General features: G+C 37.5%; 1 protein-coding gene across 3 annotated transcripts in view; it reads right to left on the bottom strand.

Annotated features, from left to right (window-relative positions):
* Nucleotides 1-20,497, bottom strand: part of RXFP1 (relaxin family peptide receptor 1) — a 64,750-nt gene extending 44,253 nt beyond the window's left edge. For 2 of the 3 annotated variants that reach the window (XM_032110092.1, XM_032110091.1), the window contains exon 1: nucleotides 4,696-4,927. In XM_032110092.1, the coding sequence (XP_031965983.1) occupies nucleotides 4,696-4,744 (49 nt within the window). In that variant the 5' untranslated portion in view covers nucleotides 4,745-4,927. Of the gene's footprint in view, nucleotides 1-4,695; nucleotides 4,928-20,398 lie in introns of those variants that run through there. The other variant, XM_032110093.1, reaches the window with a different exon arrangement.
* Nucleotides 20,498-23,253: the final 2,756 nt, after the last annotated feature.

Here is a 23,253-nt window from a genome sequence, read left to right as displayed (position 1 = left end):
AAGAGGAAATCAGTTTCCCTCTAGAATTTTCTAGCAGGATATCATGTTGCATCACTAGTTCAGATCCTTTAGCTCTCCAGACCTTTGTTTTTTGAGAGGGTAGAGTGATCTGACAGTGCTAATTACCAGCCTCTGAGCAGAGGTGTTGCTCAGGAGGAGATGTTTTGAAAGGAGACAGTAAGTCACAGGACGACCTTGGGCTTTGTTCTGGCTTTGTAACACAGTGTTCACCCTGCCAAGCACAGCTCCTTTTTCTGCTCAGTCTCATCTTTGCCTCACCCCGCTGCTTCACTTGCATCCTTTCTTGCCTGATCACTACCTGCTTCCCATCATCTCATCCCCTTACAGAATCCTAGTTCTCATCTCACCGTCCTCTGACTTCATTCTTCAGATGCTCATTCCCCTCTCTGAGAGCTCCCTGTCATTCTCCTTTAATTAATTTACTGTTCTCTGCTGGCTCCCTCTCTCACGTCCCTTTCCTGAGTCTCTACTCTCCCAGACTAATAGTCCTCCTGATTTTCATTTTCCCTTTCTAAGTAGCATTAGTCTTTTCCCTCAGCTCTCTGTTCCATTGTCCCATCTACCTGTCCCTTTAGTCTCTGCTTTCATTCTCCTTTTTCAGTCCTTCCCAACACATTTTCACCTCCTCTGTGTTTCAGACACAATAATTATGACTTCCTGATTTTCTCATCTTCCTGTGCCTCCCAGCCTTGCACCAGCCATATCAAAGTCTGATTTGATGGTTTGATATGATGTCATTATTGCTGCTTTCTGAATTCCAAATACATTAATATCACTGTTTTTTTCATGCATGCAGCTCACAATTATGTATTCCCAACAGAGAACCCATGCTGAGATGACTGGTGACAGCTCCTCTGAGTGTCACACTGATCTCTAGCAACAAGTAACATCTATTAGAAAAGGTAATTTTTACTTTACTGCAACCAGGCTTGAACAGCCTCATCAGCTCTAGTGGGATGGCCTGTCAGAGGATTGTCTCTCAGGCACAGTGATATTGTAGAGGAATACTTCAAAAGTACTTATTTAAGAAAAGGCTTTGCTTAATATGATATTATCCAAATTGATCAATGTAGGCAAAATACCAATTCCTCACATTCAGAAAAAATTTTGGTAAAGTTTTGCTTGTCCTCTTGCTCGAGGTCCACAGACCGCACACAAAATTTTAGAGTAAATTGTTCAAGTCTGCTGGAGCTGCTCTAAAGAGTCAATACAGGTTTTCATCTCCTCACCAGGGTAGCTCCTGGTGCTGTTAACAAAGAGGTGAAAACATTTTTGCCCAAACACCAGTTGCAGGATCTAACTTTCAAAGCTTCAGTTTAACATTGTGTAGATTTTTCACTTCCCTCTACCTGATATTAGAGTAAATTTTCCTCAGGAAATCTAGCCTGCATTCCTGATTTTCTGTAAGTACACTGATTTTCATGTTATGTACATATATATTCACACAAGATGCACATTGTTCTTCTAACTACAGGAAAACCAGTCAGATTAATGACCTAGTTAAATGAAAGAAATAACCAAATATTATTTGAGCTTGTGCAAAGGCTGAAGTAATTTCACTTTCCTATTTACAAATCTGGAAGGAATCTTAAAATATGTACAAACTATGTAAACAGGAGCACAATCATAAACTCGCAGTTTTCCAAAGGATTCAGGATTGCCTCTTTCCCACATTTGACAGAAAGCATTTGATATAAAAGATCTTGGCCTTGAAAACAGCTGTCACCTGCATGAAGTACCAGAACAAGTAATGAGATTTGGATGGCTTAAAGAAAGTTTTCCTTGGCATTTTAAAGTGAGGGTAAAGGAAGGAAAAAAATATGAGGAGAGAACAGAAAGAGAAGGCAAAGGGAACTGCAGGTACAAGTGGAAACAAGATTGGAAACATCACGTAGAAGCACAGAGCATAAAGGGTTAAAGTAGTGAGAGTTGTAATTGTTTTTCACAAGGAGCCTGCCAAATCCCTTTTGGAACTCCCTTTGAATACTTTTCAATACTAATGTTCTCCTGTTTTGCTTAATAATTGATAAATGAATTGTTTGAGATTCTGTCACTTAGCCAAAGTCCAGGAGGATAAAATAGCTTTTGCCTCAGAAAGGCAATCAAAGGGACGCTAAAGGCACAGCCATGCACTGCAGTGGTTGCAGCAATTCCAGCTGTTTGTTTTGCTAAGAGAAAAGATGCAGCAGCAGCAGCCAGTGCAATGCCACCCACACACATGAAGGGACCTGCTAGCTTTGCAAGGGCGGGGGACCCACCCAGGCAGAAGTTCATCCTGGCTACACATCCAGCGCTGCCAGTTCCACAGCTGGAGTCTGAATTTACTTTTCTCCGTGTTATAACCACTGCTGCTGTGCTGACAAAAACCATTATATAGATACTGCTTTGTTTTCAAAGAAACACTTGGTATTCCACATGGGAAGATGGTCAGGCAGTTGCCAGTGCATAAAAAGCTTGATTGCTTGAATTAGTTTGATTATTTAGATTTTGGAGGGCAAGGTTTTCATATATAAAAAAAAGATTTAATGAAGAATCTCAAGGAAGAGAGTAAAACAAGAAAGTGATTGAAGGTATTTTTGTATTGCTTTAGCTGTTGAATAGAGAACGAAAGAGACGCAGCTTGGACGGATATGGGTAAATCAGACAAGAGTAGTGTTTGTATGATATATATTCCTTGTTTTACTTTTTAAAGAATTAGGAGGATCTGTGTCATTGTAGAAATTAAAAAAAAACAACCAACACACAAAAAAAGCCAAACATAAAAACCTCCACAACAAAATGCAGATCAACTTGTAGCAGTCCACTAAAAAAAAACCCAAACCAAACATCCAATTTCTAAGGACAGCTATACTTACTCCAGGAATGTTTAATATCAGCTAGCCTAAAGGATTGAGCAGAACTTAAGTCTATTGAGCAGATGAAATCAGCCAGCTTGTAGATGTGGTTACAATTCACATTGCTGGCTTAAACTCCAAAAGGCAGTGGGGCTGTGAACTGTGCACCAAGGTGAGGAGACGTGACACTAAACAGGATCTAATTTTGGTGCAAAACAGAGCTCTAACAGGTGGCAGAGACTCCAGGCATGACTGTGCTTAATCTATGAACTCACTGCTTCTCACTTTAACAAATCTAGACGAGCCATGTGGTTTTCTTAAGAGTATAATGCACTATATGTGATGAGCCAATGAACATCTAGAAAGGTAATGACCATCATAACTAGCAGGCCTGTATTCATTCAGTGCTCATCTGCTATCCTGTTTTGCAGTATGCTTTAGTATATTTCAATAGGTTTTATAAACGCCATAGCAGAGATTTAACAGCAGAAATTATAACAACAATTTGCGTATCTTTTATGAATGTTTCTGTGTTTTAATGTTTTGGCATAGAAAGCAGTAATGTAAAAAGGCTGGATTTGTTGAAAACAATTTTATTCTGCATAACTGGAAGTGCTACCTTTAAATATTGAATTATAGCTCACGGAAAATGCAGGTGCATATGAAACCAGACCTTGCTCACAGGTTTGATATGATGTCATTATTTCTGCTTTCTGAATTCCAAATACATTAATATCACTGTTTTTTTCATGCATGCAGCTCACAATTATGTATTCCTCTAAAACATAAAGGAACTGCTTTGAGTTTTTCCACTGATTTAACTGAGCTTTGCAACTAGAAAAATAACTGTGTATGGAGCTCTATTTCCCAAACTCCTAGTGGGGGCAATACTCCTTACAAATTTTATCTTAAGAAGCATCGTATGAACACATGAACCCAAAAAGGTTTCATTTAAAAGCAGGAGAGAGAACAAGCTGTTGCAAAATACAGAAGAAGGTGACAGAATCCAGCCTTTTGCTCCTATTAGTTTAACAAAACTGTTTGTATTATAAAGAGTATCTATTTTCATCTACACAATTAATGAAACACTATTTTAGTATTGACTAAATTGTGCAACAGAAAGCAATTTATAATAATTACAGCTAAAGAAAATGATAATCATGAGGAACGTTCAACATCAGCATCAGATGTATAGATCAGCATCAGCAGCTTCACAGGGACAGATTCACCAAGGCATAAGAAGCCCTTACAAAGAGGGTACTCAAATGAAATGAAGAAAACACTACTAAAGTAAGCAGAATGTCCAGTGTAACTCCCATCACACTGAAGTGATTTGCGTCTGAAGAAAAACTGAAATTTAACTCAGTCTCCCTCTTGCATGCTATACTGCCTATCATGCTGAAAATTCCTATTACCTGAACACAATCTGCCCTTCGAGAGCTACCAATTCTAGTAGCACTTGCACAGTATCACTTCAAACTACTGAACTGAGTCTAAAATGCGGATTTCATGGCACCTGAGATGAGTCAGTTCTGTAGGTACCTTCAATAAATATTTACAGCAAGTATTTATGCAATGTTTGAACTGTTTCTCATTTTTAAATTTCAGCTCATAACTATTAATAGTAACTCTCAAGGCATTAAGTGCAAAACTATCTGATCCTGACATGTAGCTAGTAACCTTGAGAGACTGCATTACACTCCGATTCTATTGAAAAAAAATTAACATGAAGAAATGTAAAATAACACTGAGGTATCATAGTTTTTAAAAGAAATCCGCTCCTGAAGTTTATCAGCTATTTACAATGTTGAAAACAAGAAAGCAAGCCAGGGACACTTACCCTTGGTACCAATAAGCAAGAACATATAGAAGCAGCAGTTGGGTGTCATATCTGTCCTTCAGCGATTCAATGAATAAAGTCAGTGAGTGCTGTCCTTTGAATTGCACACCAGCCTGAGTGCTGCTCGTACAGTCTGCCTCTGAGAGCCTTCAGCAGTGTGTGAAGCAAGCTCCCTTCTCTCCCTGCCTTCCTCCCTACTCGCCTTTGCTCTAGGTCTCCCTCTCTCCCCCCTCTCTGGCACAGAGGCACATGAAAGTTTCCAGGATCACACTGTCTCCTCAGGCTCTGCCTTACAGAATGGGATTGCTCTGTGGCAGGCAAAGGCTGGGCTGTGTGCATGGACACAGCTCTGCCCCAGGGAAAGCTGCTGCTGCACAAAACACAGCCAGGTCCCAGGAACTGTCATCAATAGTCCAATCTTTCTTCCTTCTCTTTATTTTTCTTCCTAACATTGCAATGCTGCAAGAGGTCTGAGAAGCACAGTTTTATTTAGTCAAATCTGTTTCAAACCAAATGTTTTCTGAAGTTTAGATAAAAACTGGAGATTTTTCAACTAAGGGGAAGTGAAATTTATAAATACAGTTCCTTTGTAGCAATCCAGTGAATCACTGAAATACAGAAAAATGCACAATGTAATTTATTTCCAATATCAGCATGTCACTTCTTTTACACACTAACCACTCTTCATGATTAGTGCCAAGGAAAACAATCTGAAAGAACAAAAAGGGTTGTTTGAAAATACAATCTTTATGTGGAAAAGTTTTTTCACAGATTTTTGTCTTACTGGAATACTTTGAGACATTCCTATCTGGCCCTTGATTTTACTGTCACAGTAGACCATGGCATTCCCCATCACATAAACAGTCACACGGGTAAAATCTGTTTTATGATGTAAAGGCTAACATTTAGCAGCACAGCAAGATATGTTTCAAAGCAAGTTGGTCAGCTGAGGTGAACTCGAGAGGAGTTAAATTTTATGTGGACTCAAAGATTTTCAGACTTTCAATTTTTTTTTTAAATTAAAAAAAAACTTGTTAGAGTCAACAGCTTGTCAGGATGCCAATAGTCAGAAAGCACTGGTAAGCTGTGAGCACCTATGTCAGGTACTGAAGGAAAAGAGCTTCCCAGACTAAGGAAATATGTGCACACGTGAACATCCACAAAACGGTGAATTTAGAAAACAAGAAAAATCTCTGTCACAGTCAAAAGCTAAGTCCACATTGTTGCTATGGCAAAGTTGTCTACAAAATAGACGTTATGAACTGCCAGTCTCTTGATTTCCAATAGAAAAGAATACAAAACAGAGAGGGGTTTACAAAAAGGTTGTTGTCTATGGAAACCCCAAGAAGTGCTTTGACATCTACTACAACAGCACCAGTAACAGGCAACGTACAGGCAAAAATGGATCAAATGGATTAGACACCCATAAAATATTTCTTTTATAAGGTAAGGACTAGCTTTTGAGCATATCAAGTAAGATCACACTTGCTTCAAACAACTGTTTAAGAGTTAATCTAACTCCTATATACTCTAGGGCTAATGCCTGAGCTGAAAACCTCTTCCAAGGTGAGAAAATAGAAGAAGAAACTGAACCAAGAAAGTGAAAAATAAGTGAAATATTCTTTCAAGGAAAAGTAAAATAAAAGCTTTACCTCTTCAGTGCAGGGCGAGACAGAACTTACACTCTAAATAAATGATTTTCCTTCTTGTATAGTTTCCTCTGTGGCTTTCTGCTTCTGATCTAGTCATAACTACTTGAGATTTGTAGGAACCATACATGTGTTTGGAGTAGATCCTTTCACCTGATAATATAATAAATCAAGCAAGCTGCTTCTTCAGAAAGCAGTCTGACCCACTACAAAAGTTCAAGATATTCTACCTCAGAGTAAACAGGGAAAACCCCCAAATGTGGTACATACCACTCACACATATTTTCTGAAGCTCAGCCCCAGTGGGAGTTGTCACTTTTCAGACTTCCTCTTTTTCAAGGACCTTTAGCAAGGATACTCATTAAAGTTAATTTTGCTGCAAATAAACACTTGCTCTATGGAAAATCCACTGAGATCTACCCTCTTCTAAACTTCTTACACATTCATAATAACACATAAAGAAGCAGCAGCAGTTTCCAGCCCATTCTTTTAGTATAATTATATTTAAATCAAGCAGCTAGAGTTACAAACACATGCACTGCTGAACTGTGGAATGCAGAGCAGAAAAAGGAGGAGAGACCAGCTTTTGAAAAATAGCTTTGGCTTTCCTTACTCTAATGCATTTTTACTTCTTATTAGAAGAAACATGTCTGTGTATTAGAAGGGCAGTAAGTGTTTCCCTCCTGACTAAAATGTAACAAGTTACGGTGTGTTGGTGTTTAAGAACTCTTTTCAAGAAAACCATAGGCTTTATATGTTGATTCCTTACACAGCAAAGAAATAACTCATCAGAATTGCATTTTTTTCAAACAGCTTTGAGAAGACATTGGATTTCATTGTGATCAGTATTTGCTTTTAGCTCTACTCACAGCAATTCTACAATTGAAATTCAGTCTAAAGAATATCTAAACTGGAGGAACTTAATTGTCAGATCTGCGGGGGACAACCCCCTCCAAACATTCAACAAACATTGTGTCACCAAACCACAAACTAAAAGAATACATTAATGCTTCATTAAATCCAAATAATTTCCGTTTGCTATCAAGAAGAGTCACCTCATGTTTCTATGACAAAGTGCTCAAATCAAATTTTGAACTTAGAATTAAATAACTGCAATTATTAGACACTTTCAAATAAGTTGTTAGTGAAGTTCCATCACCTTGTATTCTTTTTTCTATTGTTCACATTAGGTGCTAGGTAGAAGGAACTTCATAGAAATAAGCAAACCATAGCTGCATGCACCACCATTGTAACTTTCATTATTAAAAATAAAGATACGCTAAGCTCTAGATCTGCTACTATGGAAATAAGTTAGAATTCCTTTTCAGCTTGAAGAAAAAGGTTTACTTATCCATAGGCTGCAGCTATTCTTTCAAAAGTTAACAAATATTGTACACCAAACTGTGGCTCAATGGTACAACTTATAAGCTCCAAGCAAATGCTGTACAGGTAGGACAAAAGTTGTATCTCTAAGTTTTAGCCTACACGAGGCTGACACATTCAGTCAAAGTCTACCTGTTGCCATGCTTCTCCAAGTACTGAGTAGTATGGATCTCAGATACACTTCAGCTCTTTCCTATTGCTGGAATTTTCCTTGGTTTAATTAGGAATGCTTTCAAGGATGCTTTGTGTCATGCATCAAATTGAAGACCCACAAGACAATTGCTATGCCAATGATGGTTTTATTACTAAGAGTTGCTCAAAGCAAATTTTCAGCTGAAAATGCTGACTAGATTGTCAGCTGTTTTGCTGTTCTAGTGAAACACAAAAAGTGCAGGATGAAGCACTGGAAGTAAAACTGGGCCCATGTTGCCATCTGCAGTCATGAAAGATTATGTAGTTCATATTTAGAAGTGACAGCCCAAGAAGTGACCCTCTTATTTTCTCAGCCATTTGATGACCAAACTCTAGGATTTGTATTACAGCTATGTGAATAGCTAATAAGGCTTCAGAACACACCATTTAAAATCTAAATTCTTCATTATGTACATCAATCCTACAATCCAAAAGATTTAGCTGTGCAAATGAACATAATTGGCTTAATTATATTTAATTTACACTGCTTTCAAAGCTCTGTCAGTGTACTTTGCAGACAGTACAACTGAGAATAAGACACTCGTATCTTACAGGCCAACTCTTACCTTTAGAGGATATATTCCTCATTTAAAACCTACATCCAGGTTCCCTGAGTTCAGAGCAAAGCAAACTAAAGGACCTCTTAAGAGAAGCACAGGAATGTCTAAAGCACAGAAAGATAGAAAAGACCTCATTTACAGGAGCTCTTTCCAAACGTTAAACTGTACTACAGTACCTTTATCTATCTCTCTATCTCATATACTTGTGCCTCAAGCAGTACTGTAAAATTGGACTATTTTTTGATAAAGATTACTTTTCCCATTTCACAATTACAGAGATTTAATAGGATCTACCTCCCAAAACCTGAAGAGCCTGGGACACCTGACCTAATGGGCCAGGCTAACTGAGGAGGCACCTGTGCTGTAGGACCTCCTGACTTCTCACTTCCTTCTCCAGTCCCTTTTCATCAGCACAGCTGCAACTGAACTGGGATTACTGGCACTTGCATTTGGAGAAAGGGGAGAGCCATTCCTCTGTTGGAAAAACTACCTGAGCTAGATGTTCTCACCTGGAGGGTTTTACTACAGAAACACAGCAGAAACTTTTTTTTTACTGCAAATGTGTATCCACCAAGAGTCTCAAAACAGATCAGTTCTGCCAAGTTATTTTAAGCTAAAGATATTTTACAAAATTTGGCTCTAGTGACAGCTCCCAGCTGCAGAGTGATCATAAGTCCCCTGCTAGGTCTCAGGCTGCAGCTTATGGAGGGGAGCACGGACAAAGAATTTCACTTTTCCACAAGAAAAGAGCAGACAGAAGAAGAGGGATTAGTGGATGACTATTTTTCCCTTACATGTCTTTTCTTTTTAGATGGGACAGTAGATTAGCTGATGACAATGGTGTACAAGCAGCAGTAATTTAGCTCTGAGCTCACTGAAACGCTTTCCTCTCATCTGCAAAAGTACCCTCTGCCAGTGGGTGCTTTGGTGACCCTGTCCAGCTGTCCTGCTACAGCTGGTGTGAAGGAAGGCCACAGTCAGAGCAAACTTGCTCATTGCTTCCCTCATTTTCCCCAGTTTTCTACAGCTGTTTGTTCCAGCTGGGTGTTTTGACTAAATCAAACAAAACCCCACTGGTGTGCCTGACTCAAAGCTGCCGCTGGAATGCAGAAAGGACATTTTTTTTAAAAACAACCGAACATATAAGCCTTGCTAATGGTATCTCTTCCTAACCAGCCATTTCCAGTCTTTTGACTGATGAAAGATTGTAACAGCATTTTTATGACTGGGTATTATTACAGGTATGATGTTAATGGCTTTGGTAGGTTATACCATTTGGGAATTATAGTTCTACATGCAGAAATATAGAACTATATGCACTTCCTATAACTATGCAGTTATAGGAACTGCATATGACACCCTGCTTTTTCAATATGACTCTTTCCTAGGTACCTCTGTCTTTCCTATTTGAGGCAGTTCAATTTTTGTTTTACAGCACCTAAGATTCTAGAAGAAAAAGCAGACCCTAGTATGAATAGCTGAATATCAAAAGTGCAAAGTTCATAAAATGTTCACTAGGAATTTATTTACATATTTGAACATGAGACGGTACCAAACATATAAACATTGACAATTAAATCATACTTTGATAGAAGGTACTCTAAAAAGATATAGTTTATAAAGCTTTGAGAATGCAAGGTGTCTAAGTAACTCAGCTATGAAACCTTTGTGTTAGACAATTATCAAAGTCAACTTTAAAGTCAGAGAGAAGTTCACGTGTGGTAGCAGAATGGCAATACATCTGGGCTGTCTACCACCTGGATTAAGAAATTACCCTCAGTGGACACCAAGAGACTTCCGAACTGTTTACAGTTTGCTTACTCATCAATGCCTTTACATGTGAACCCACAATGCTCCCTTCAAGGGAAAAGCTGAACTGAGGAAATATTTAACCCAAAATCAAGAAAAGGAACAGCTAATTAGACATGTAGGATAAACATATGTTAAAGTGAACAAAAAAAATCCCCCCCAAAGCAATAAATTGCCCAAAACTCCTAAGAAGTGAGGAGGAAGAGGATGAGAGTTACAGCATAAGGAAGCAGGGCTTATTAAAGGGCAAATATGTAATATAAGAAGACACTATCAAAAGTGGGAACCACTGAAATGAAGAATGCATTTCAGACATTATGTGTAGGACTATCCAAACCCAGAGTTTGCCACTGCACTGTTGTGAAGAAAGTAAATTCTCTAGAATGAACCCAGAATTTATGAAGTAGGTATGGTTTCCAATCCAGTGCCTTTATGTAATGCCTTAATTTAGAAGTCTAATTTTGTATTTCTGAAACAGCCTACAAAAAAACAGAACAGAGAGAGCAGAAGAGAGCTGTGAAATTCAGAAATCCCAAGGTCACTGCTATATAATTACAAGTGATCAGTGTTATAACATTCTCCTAATGCTGGTAAATATTCAGGAGCTAAATTCACTGGGGCATTAAGTTCATTGTTTGGGGTACTATTTAGATTGTTTTACACAGATACACATTGGATCAAACAGCTACTAAGTATAACATTTATCTGTATCTAATACTGCAGCTTTTGAGAAGTATAAAATGAAAATTGCTTGACAGAACTAGCAAAGATGTTAGGTTTGGGGACAGCTGATAGCCTGTTGTGAAGGAGCTTATATTAGCAGAGGTTTTTTTATTTAGGTGAGCTTTTCTTCCTTTCCTTCAACTAAACTGCGCATGAAAAAAAAAATCCATATTTCTAAGAGCAGCTTGAACCAAAATGAGAAATTGATTTCAATATTAAGCATACAGTTCTAAAGCCCTGGGAGTAATACAAATGGAGAAAACCTTTCCAAAGTAGCCATGCAGAATGTATGGCTAAACCATAGGAAGCTATGACCTCCAGGGATTTTTTTCTTACTCTGTTTTCCGATTTTGTTTTGAAACACAGCTGAAATTTACAGGTTTGCAAGACTAAGCAACAGTTTTACATTTCAAGTAACAATATTTGGTGTTTTCCCCAAGTGTCTGGCTGACTAACACTATAAAAGTAATTTTTCCCCTTGATAGTATTTATTTCCAATTACCTTAAATTTTCTAATATAATTGAGAATATAAAGTATAATCTTAATGAAGAGTAAGAAAATGTCAAAGAATGGATTTAGCCTGGTTTTGTATTTTATTCCAGGATGATTTCTATGTTAATTTTAGGAAATATTTCTGTGATAGGGATAATACAACAAAAATTCTAGACAAGTGCTTGAGCAGCTAGAATTGTAGTGGCATACAGTGTTTTGTGCTCTCTTTCTGGCTGAGTCTGGGACTATTTTTTGTTCAGGAGTGTAGCTTCATTAAAAGAAACAGCTCTGTTACCCTTGATCCCTTGTGTACTCTTCACAAACATGAAAGCATTGAATGAAATTTTTCTCACCTGGCTCAAAAGCCTTAAACGTCGGGCTCTGACATGAAAGGAGGCAACACAACCAGTGCTGCTTGGTGCTGACATATGCTCATATTAAAGGAAACAGCAGGGGCCATCATTGTGTTCTGTATGGAGTCTGACTCCATTTTGTCCTACAGGTGTGCTCTGAAATTAAGTCTTCAGAGGGCCCAGGCAGATGAATACCTAGTTTCTACATTCTGCTGAAGTAAAGTGAAATAAAAGTTGCAGATAATGAACTGTGTCTCCAGTGGCCTGAAAGCAGCAATTTAGCAATGAATTTTACTCCTATAGATGCTCTGGGATTTCAAAAAGCTGGTACAGTTTTTAGCTTCAGCCTTTATTGCTTGCTTAAAAGATGTGGTGCACATATAAAGGTTTTGATCTCACACAATTCAATGCTTGTGTTTTGATTATCTACATTTCTAGCCATCAGCTTTAATCGTCAGATCTCTGAGGAAAAACAGATTATTAGTTATTATTCCTTTTCTGATTTTGTAATTGCCCAGAATGTTAAAACAAATAAATAGGAACTGATGGGTAGAATTCTAAGAAGAAACAATCGTTGTATTTCTCATGCTTTATCCAGGCATCATTTAGATGTCTAGTAGTATTGTCTTCCTCTAGGTCTCTATTTCTCTATGAATAGAAAAAGCCTTTGAATTTTCTGTTATAAAAGATGAATTAATAACTTGTGCTGAAGTAGCTTTAGCTTAAATAGCTGCATTCCAATAATAGAGAGTATAATCCAAAACCCCAAAGCAGAAGGCATTCTACATGCAGATCATCCACAGTGAGCACAGCTAGAGGTACTCTGGTGTCCTTCCAGAACAAGCTGGGCAATTTGTACCTTTTTAAAGAAGCATTTGTAACCTGCAATCTAAACCCATGGTGGGATCCATGCAAACATCATCACCTGGTTTTGAAATCAGACAGCCAGATTTTAATACTGCTGCAACCAACAATAGTTACACTTTGAGCTATCTGCTCTTTCTCTTTCTGTAGAGTCCCTTTGACAAGTGTTGCAGATCAAATCCTTCTTAGGACATCTTATCATCAAGCAAGATATGTCTGAGTAATTTTTACTAAAAATAAGCAAGTCACAAGATTTTTCTCAGAGGTTTTCTTCGTGGCCCGATCATGGAAAGTCATGGAAAACCAAGGTGAGGCAGGCAATTCTCCAAAAATTTCTGATTTTTTTTTTATTTGCTTTAAATGAATTTGTTGTTTCTTTTGGCATAAGATTCCCATTTTGGTCATGTGGTTTTAGCTGTGTGTATTACCACACGCACTTTAAAAATGTTGCATCTTGGCTGCAATGGTGCACAAATTTTTCCTTTGGGGAGAATTCTCCTCTCCTGTTTATTTCCTCCTGAGATGAAATAAAAAATATCACAAAGTCCTTTGAAAAGCTGCCACCTCGAGGCAGTCATTATTCCCTGCATGCTTATTGCATGTACATGATTTTTATTTCTTCTTTATAGCATGTGGTTTAACAAACCCCAAAACGGTCTGAAACTTTTGACATGTTTGGACAAAATACAGCTGCAGGAAAGCTTTGGCTCAAAAAGCTGGTGCAGTATAAAAAAACCCAAAAATAGCAGGCTTCAAAAAGCAAACTTCATAAATCAGAGGTTTCATAGGTGAAGTCTTCTGGGATACTGATCTAAAAAAACCCTGAGGAAATCTGGCAGCCCCTTAGCGGTGCAGTATTTAGAATAAAAGTGTAAACAGAACTATTCTGGGGGGAAGAAAGGCAGAGTAATGAAGAAAACAGATAGGTTTAACCAGTAGTTTTTAATTCCTAGTGCAGGAAAGAACCATACTGCAAATTCGAATTAAACCAGATCATTGAAGATGATCTATACCTATAAAGGTATAGATCAGGCATGCTGGCCAAAATCAAATAACCAAAGGACAAAACCAAGATGCAGCTAGAAAGGGACATCAAGAGGAACAACAAATTGTTGGACACATAACTTAAAAGGAAGGATAGAATTGGGCCTGTGCTTACCTTTACGTATCTTGTGAAGGCTCTTTCCTGGAATTGCATTTAAGAGTTTTTAATACTCTTTATCTGGATGTTTTCACTCAAAAGTTCAAGGTGATCATCTGGCCAACATAAGAGCAACAAATAGAGGCAAGTAGGTAAAGAACATTTTGGGGTACATGTAAACAAGTTTAACATCTTTCTACTGCTTTGGCCCCAGGGTGCCTTGAACAGATATCTGGCTAAGCCAATTACAGAGTTTAATGATTGTCTTTGCACACAGTCAGGTTCATGAACACTTGACCTACTTTCCTAACAGTTTCTATAAGTTTAAATTAGTGAAAAGGGAAGTTAAAAACCAGGAAAAAATGCTGAGAACATGCTAAAATATAATATAAAATCTTTAGTGAGTTACTTGCTCTACTTTCTCAAAATAGAGTTCAAAAGGTAACTTGATTATAGTTCATAAGCACTTTCCTGCAGTTACTTCTGCTGAGTTCTAATGGGATATTTAATATAGCAGAGAAAGATGTAATATGAAACAGCAGCGAAGAGCTGAAAGCCAGATAAGCACAAACAAGAAATAATGCATGACTTCCTAATAGTGGGGGTAGTTAGTCAGTAGAATAAATGACCACAGGAAACACTATATAAACTATGCTTTACACATATATAGTTTGGGCTCATTTGGGGAAAACTTCTGCAGAAATATGTGTGCTATATTCCCTCTTCCCTACAGCTATTGCTTTCAGACTTAAAACTTGTAAAATGCTTCTCATTTATCCACATGGCCACAAATGACATAAGTACACTTTCCATTTGGAACCATGATGGCACACAGAAGCCCTAGGTTACATTTCAGAACAGAGAATATGTATTTATTACTTATTGCCTGATCATAATTTGAGTACCTTACAGCTAAGACATGCATACTTTATTTGGATTATAATGAGTTTATAAAAGCCAGAAATGTCATTTGTCATGTAAACATACACAGTTTGTGGCATGACAAACACTGTAATGTAGAATCATGTTCATCCACAGATGCTATGTAGATGACACTGAGAGTTTGGGAAAACTCTGCTCCTTTATTTTAAAGATTGAAAACATCATAATACTCCCCCAAAACCATAATATTTTTTCAGTGTGAAATTTTAAAGTCCTTTTCATCAAAAGTCCCACTCAGTACATGAAACTGCAAGCTAAAGTTTAGCACAGCCCACATAGCAACTTAGTGGGTATTGCTACTCAATAGTTCAAAAGTTGTCAATTAAAAGTGTGAACAAGAGATGAAGAAAAGATAGGGGCATCTTCAGGTGTGAATGTGTAATATATTTAGAACCAGCAGGCAAGGCTGGTGTAAAAATAGAACAAACAAGTTTAATCAAGTCACAATAGAGCTATTGAAAGTTTGCTTAGAAGCAGAATTTGCCACAATAAGAGCTCTGATAATGCCTATTAACCAGACCACTGAGGCAGCAAGAAGTCTTTTTTCCCTTGTATATACCTCAAAGACTTAAATATAAAGGTTGTGCTATGACAGCACGATGAAGGGGTTACTGAGCACTAGCAGAGGCAAAGCTTGTGATTTCATGGGAGTGGCTCCTTCCCTTGGAAACAGTCAACAAACCCTGTTTGTTTCAGCAAAGCTGAGGTGTATTGCAGCTTTTCCTAAGATGAACCAGTGGCAATGGTCAGATCAGTCAGGTTTTGTTTTTCCTCTTCATTTAAAGTTTTGAGAATGAAGCCAAAGGAAGTCCAAGTCAAGCAGTACTTATTTCATTAGCTTTATGTTTGGGGGTTTTTTTTCTCCCCACTTTCACAGGTGCTCTTTGCAAAATATTAAATTCCTTCATAAGTTGGCAAGGCAATTTTTACTTGAATGCTGCACTAACAATTGTCAGCAGGTTTGAAAAACCTTTATGCAAACAGAAGAACTAATTTACTTGTATTTGGTGCTGTACAAATACCTTTATAAATGCTTAACTACCTACAAGGGATATTGCAGACTTCCATTCTAGTTGTGGTGCACTACTCTTATCCCTGTTTAAAACCATTAGTATTTCCTTGGGACACAGATCAAGAACTACATATAGAAGAAACATTAATGTTTTTCTGTCAACCTCCACATTTTAATTTTGTTGAAACTCCACTTTTGTGTATAGTTAAAAAAATCAAGGAAATGTTGGAGTTTTAGATGTGCTTTTCATAAATCCATATATTGGTAAATGGAAAATTTGAATACAATTGCTAGTAGCAACCTCTCTTTCCATTTATTTGAAGGCTACAGTTTTGTCAAAACACTGCGTTACTCTAATAAGCAGTTTCAAATGATCAATGCAAGCCAATTAAATGTGCCTCTACATTTCTAGACAACAAGCAGAGAGTTACATTTAAATTGAAATTTTATTCAGCAAGGACATAAGCCCCTCTTCCACGTGGCCTATAAAATTAACTGGGTACAATATGCCCCATGCAGATTGGCAGTTCCCTCTCTGTAGGGGCACCAAAAAATACAATCAGCAGGTACTTTGAAAGCTCCAAAATGTGTTAGTACAATGTACTTTACCATATTTCAAGATTGGCAAAATTGCACGTGACATAGGAGCTGATCACTCAAAATCTCCCCATGTGGTGTGGCCAGTGATTATGTGCAGCATATCCCATTTCCTTTGCCACCCTGAGACTCACTTATGATTAGAACAAGGACACTGAGGAAGATGCAGCATGCCACAGGTACAGGGAAAACCTTTGCCACTACTCACACACTGTTTCCTCAGGCTCCTGCTGCTGTGTGCTGTCCAGTGGTTTTCACAAGAGTACGTGGACTTTCCATGGCATCTGCACGAAGCTGCTCCCAAATGCATTTGTTTGTCCTGTTAGAAGGGGTGTGGAGTAAGCTGATGTGTGCCACCTCAAACAGACCCAGGCCTTTCCCTCACAGCAGGGGTGTAAATACAAGTGCAGCAGTGCAGCAGACCTGGGCATGATTCTGAGGCTGCTAATCCTCATGTGGTTTCCTAATGGGGTTTATGTTGTGGGCCACAGATGGTGAGCAACTACTCCTAATTTGTGAGATGATGGGGCAGCCATTAGCCATTGCCCTGATAAAGAAATGCCAGTTTATACATGGAGTTGAAGTAGAAATCCCTACTTTCAGCATCGCTTCATATATTTAATGTCAGCATCCTTGCTCTCTATTCAGTTGGTAAATTCCCCAAACAACAGTCATAAAAACCTGGGCTGCTCTCACACGACACTTCTAAAGAGATTTCAGGCTTTGTCACAAAAACTCTGTTGAACAGCAATGCCTATGAAGCTCATATGTGAGCCTCCCATAGCTCCTTGACTAAGGCCACCAAGGGATGCTCAGTTGCTCTGTAATGATTCAGAGAACAATACCTAGAGTGGCTCCTTTCACTAGTGCAGAGACAACAGGTGAAACCGAGTCACATAATCCTTACTGGCCTCTAAATCAATTTTTTTTTCTTGAGAGTTAAGAGGTTGGATCAATTTAGATGTTTCATCCAGGCAATTTGATTAGACAACAAATATAGCTGAGCTAAAAAATGTGGGTATCAGGCTTCCTAGTGTCCCTGATTACTCATGTATAGAAACTATGAGAAGACTATTTCTTTGTACTGCCTTGTATCACCAGCTCCTTCTCTCTCAAAAAACCCCAACCCAACCAACCAAAAAAAAAAAAACCACCCAAAAACCCCAACAAACCCCACAAAAACCCCAAAAAATCCCCCCAAAACCACCCCCCCCTCCAAAAAATCAACCAAACAAAAAAAAGCCAAGCAAAGCAAATTAATGGAATAGAAAAAGCTAATTCATATATTCGAGCTTTAGGCACCTAATCCAGATGTCTGTAATAAGAACTTAATGTTCCTGTGTTTCCAGTAAAATTTACGAGGATTATTCTAAATTTCTTCATTCTATTGGAAAGCAGTACTGACTATAGGGAGCTGTGATAGGATACTTGCAGTTAGCTTCTGTATATGCACTCCCAGAAGTTCTGAACTGCCATTATAAAATGCTGGAGACTGCTGAAGACTGATGTTTACATTTTTACTCACAGTCACCAAATATTCTTGATAAGATCATATTTTAAGTCTGCCAGACTGCTTTCAGTTTGGCTCAAATTAATCTGTTTGATGAAAACAACCATTTCAGCATTCCTGTGATGTTTCTTCTTTTTTGTGTCTCTCCACTTATGGCCTCTTTTATTACGTGCCACATGTATTCTCCCGAAGAAAGAACTGCAGTTTAGAAAGTATTTCAGTCTCCTTGTGTTGGAAATTATACACAGGTAGCCCAGAGCTACCTTTAATCAAGTATATTGCTTAAAAAAAGATCAACTGAGTTAACATTGGAGTTATTTTCTAAGTATATGTTGAGTAGTATAACTTATTCACGTTTAGGTTTTAAAATATTTGGATGCACATGATTATTTTAACAGCAAGTAATAAAAGAATATAAGAGTAACAATGCATTAGTTTATATTTTCTTTTAAACACTGATTGGTTTCTGGGGGCATATAACTTCACCTGCTTCCAACTGAATCATTTTCTAATTGCACTTGTGTGTTTTCATCTCCACAGTGAGAAGTCTGAAGTAAGTACATTTTAAAAAAAAGCATGATAAAGAATATTCAAGTTTATACAGTTCACTTAAGTACTACACTTTGATAACAGCAGCATGGAATTGTTATTTAATGTTGTTCCCCAGAATTGCTTGTATTTCAAATATCTGATTCTTCTTTAGACTCAGTAGCAGTTAAGAGTGAGAGAAGCACATGCTTGTTTACCCTGCTATCCACAGCTATACATGATATATGGCATTGTATGCAATTATACTTCTTCCATTTTCCCACTTTTTCCATTGCATTCCTAGCTGTTAGCCATGGTAGCTACATTACAAATAAAACATGTTGGATAAAATAGCAGATATGCAATATAACTCATGGAGGAAAAATGCTATCCTCAGAGTATATCAACATCAAGATACCACTTGCCAGTGCATTCATTAAGCTGTTGTAGTTACACTAGTCCTAGGGAATGTCAAGATAAATTTTTAAAGAGTGATCACATTGTGTTCTTATTTATTTCTTGCACAGGTTTATGTACACAGACTTATTGGAATGTTCATGGCTGATTACACACACAGACTAATGGTGAAACTTCCTTTCTTTTTGCTGGGGGGATGAGGGGTGCACAGCAAACCCACAAGGCAAAACAAAAAGAGAAAGGGAAAGCTGCCCATTGGCTATCTGGGGAGAGAAGCAGCAGAGCCTCCCTGGCAATGTCCCCATGGGGTGGCCTCTGCAGTTGTGACACATGTCACCACACTGTACTTTTCACACAGTAACTGCACAGTCTCTGCCAAGACCCATTCAAGGCAGGTGCAGGTGTTTCAGGCTAGTTTGTTGTTCAGTTTCTTGTTGGGTCCCTCTGTAGAAATTAAGAGTAGGAAATAGTAGGGAAAAAAAAAGGAATGACTCTCACTGGTGGCAATTGCTTCCCTAAGGACACAACATAGAAATTATTTTTTTCTTGAAATTATATTGGGATCTGCAGGTGAAAAATATCATGAGCTGCTCTGACTTAGCTGAAGAAATTTTTGAGTTAAACAGTTAAACAGTTTCAGTGAGCTCCTTGGAGACCTGATTTATTTTAAAAATTTTTCTTTCTTTTGTAGAACACACAATTTCAGTACAAGGGATCGATGAATGAAGATCACATCTTGTGCAATACTTTTCCTGAGGGGGAAAGTTATACAATTATGACTTTGATCCTACAATCAGACTTGGCAGCATGAAATTCTGGCTAGCACACAGACAGGCAACAATAAAAAACTGTAGAACTGGAAAATAGATTTGTTTTGGACTCTTCTTTAAACAGCACAGCACTCTCCTGCACGGACATTTTCATCAGCCAATTCATTCTAAGACTGAAGAAAAACCATCAAGAAAAGTCACTCTGTCATCTGTCTTTTCAGTATGCTGGACAGTCAGCACTGGTGGAGATGGACCATCAGTGTTTATTGATCATTCTTCCAGATTTAATAGACCAAGATTTAAATAGTTAAATATATTTTAGTTCTGGCAGAGGTGTGAGATACTTTGATTTTGTTTTGCTTCCTTTCTAGAATATACCAATTCCAATATTAAAAGCAGTTAATGAAATTTCCTTTTGTTTAATATTCTTTTAAAATGTGACATAATGTAAATTATCCTAAGGAAGCAAAAAAAGACTCCTTGGTATAGGAATTTCAGATATCAGTTTTGTGAACTCAGGGAACATTGATTTTTACTGCATTATTTCAACAGTAAGATAGCAAGTGTGTTGCCATGATGTACAAGACTAACTGAAAATAGTGCCCACACCACTCTAATTTTATTACCATCTCAAGAAAGATATGGTGCTCTTATTCTTTTTTTTCCTTTTATTTTTACTTATATCTGGCTTTTCCACAGAATCTTCTTTTCTTACCTTTGCAAATTCTATAGATTTTCTTAGGGATCAAAATCAACTCACCATGACTCAATCTTGATGTCTTTGATTCAAATCCTTTACTGTGATCCAGCTGCTGGGTTTAGTGGTAGTAGCTTCAATTGTACCCCATGACTACTCTGTTCACCTTAATGAAAGTGAGAGGGGAAAAAAAGAAAGCATTTTAAGATTTCAGCATTTAAAGGATTTCAGCATTTAAAGGATTTCAGCATTTGTCTGCTGAAAATCTTCCTGTACTCATGCTGTTTTTAATAGGGAATGACAAAATATTTAGTTGTTTCATAAATGCAGAATACCATGTGTCTCAGCCTGTTATTACAACAAAACTGCTGACAATATGGTTTATGAAAAACTTTACTGAATTACTAACAGTAAAAAGATTCATCATCCATGCTGAATACTAATCACTTTTAAAATGTAAGCAATTTAATTTTCACAAGATAGCTGATATAAATATCTCTCTTACACCAATTGACAAATAATCTGAGGAAAATATAATTTACTGCAATTTATCATCCAAATGAATACAAAATGTTTTTTTCTTTGGCTTTACTTGAAATTCACTAATAATCCTATTCCTTTTTCATTCTTAAAATTTTCAATACTTGCGATAAGGTGGAATGGGTATTAAAAACTCTATCTCTTATTTGTATTATAAGTTTGAGTAGTGGTGCATGTCATTAGCCAAACTTAGCACTTCCTTAGTCTGGGCAGTGAGGTTAACACCTAGAAAAAAACCCACCTCCATTAAGTGTTGTTTACATATTTTTACTATTACTGAGATTTAAAATAAAGACAGTTTTCTTGTGCTTAGTTAAAAGTGAAAGTTAAATAGCACCGACTTGACACGCAAGTGAAGAAATTATCTCAGACCATGGAGGAAACATGAAACCAAGGGTAAAAATCCCAGATCCATGCCGTCTTCAATTCAAAGTTAAAGGGCCATTAAAATGCAAAGGCTTTTTAAACCACTTCCTGCACAAATTTTTTGTACATGAACATGGAAAGCCATTGGAAAAGAATAATTATATTTGCAACTCTTACAGGAAAACGTCTGAAGGAAACCATTTTCTGATCAGTATTTCCTTCAGTGTGGTCCTGGCGTTCCTTGCAATAAGATTTCCCTTGTCCTTTCTGGACAAATACTGCTTCAAGGCCCTGACAGTTCATATCACTTAGTGGCTATCTCGCAGCTTTAGATCTTTAATAACTGTTTAATGTACAGTGTCTGACATCAGAATGTACTTTAAACAGAATAACTTCCAGTAATAGAGGTAATTAAAATGAAAGATCATGAACCAGGAATATTGAACATCTGATAATTGCACACTTTGTCTGAATATTGTTAGATCTAAAGTAGTTATGTTAATTTTGATTAACTTTCCTTTGACTGACATGCAAATAAGGCCCGTTGCTTTGAAAAGTGTTTTATTTCACCTCTAGTAGACAGCTTCTGGTATCACCTAACGTTTTAGGGAGTAATGCAAGTACTTCCTCAAGCAGTCTGTTCCTGTAACATTACTCAGCCACAATAGGTTGAAAATGGGGAGTACTCACGTGGGTCCTTAGTAAAACTGTGCTTGTTGCTCTCATGGTGGAAAGTAGCAGGTATTTCTGATGAAGTTAAGAAGATCAATCTCCCACTCGCCTCCCTAAAACCTTTCATGATCTGCACAGAAGGAGAACAGGAGCTAACATGCATTTTGCAGGACAGCCACTGGGATCAGTGAACAAAAATACCAGCCTCAAAGCCTTGTGCTTATGGCTGATAGCCACACCAACTGTTTTTCTACCAACTGCTTAGGGAAATAGAAATTCAAGCTCTGTGTGAGAATCCTGTTCAAAATTTATGTTTTGCTACCCAAATTTACTGAGTGTAGAACTTAAATCCTTCTGGCTATATGAGGCGCCTAATAATGTAACACAGTTTACGTGTAAATATTTAGAATAAAAGCATACATTTTCCAGAGGAATAATTTTTCACACACACCTACACAATAGCACAAACAGATGTTTGTGATAGCCCCAGAGGTAGCTATCAAATCCACATCTATTATTTATTTAGTTGAGGTGTTGCTGTTTCCTTCAGTTTACTGGTGAATAGCAGTGCTGACTATCCCTTCCAGAAGACAGCATTTTGGCCTATTAAAAGAATGGTTAGAATTATCCCAAATTAGTTATTTTTAAGGCAAGAATATGTATGTTCTATGCATGTAGACTGACTAATTTTGTTTGCAATCAACTTAGCTTAGTAGTGTACGAAACATTGGTAGGTAGAAAGGGCTCGTAACTCAGTACCTAAATATGTCTTCAGAGGGAAAGAAGAAAAGATTGATTCCCTATATTCTGACTCAGGCATGGGCCAGTATGCATACAGAAAGTATATGATCAAAGCTTGTTATGATAACTGATGCACAGAAAGAATTCTGGTTTGAATATGTGAACTACCCATCTCTATGTTAGCCATGTCCTTGGCTTGCCAGATTTCACTTACAATTTCACATACATGAAGGCAAAGGAGGTGAAAGTCTCTGATTTACACAGGAATTTAAGTTTCAGATACTCCCTTAAATCACTTCATGGAAGTAGTGTATAAAAAATATACTGATCCCCAGTGCTATAGAATGTGTTAATATGTCATTAAAAACAAAGGGAACAAAAATACAGTTCAACAATTTGGCAAGTCAGACGTGCAAAGCTCTTCTTGAATGGGTGTTTTTTTTCCTTCCCATTATAACTTTTCCATTAAACCATTCATTGATTTTCAGTCCCCGAAGTTTATCTTATAATTAACATGAAGTTTTGCCAGGAGCAATAACGCTCCTTTCTCTTGCTCATCCAAGAAATTCCATTTAAAACCTCTGAAATTTTTCCAACTA

This window comes from Corvus moneduloides, chromosome 5, assembly GCF_009650955.1.
Source record: "Corvus moneduloides isolate bCorMon1 chromosome 5, bCorMon1.pri, whole genome shotgun sequence".
Lineage (NCBI taxonomy): Eukaryota > Metazoa > Chordata > Aves > Passeriformes > Corvidae > Corvus > Corvus moneduloides.
This window is presented reverse-complemented; position numbering and strand designations above follow the sequence as displayed.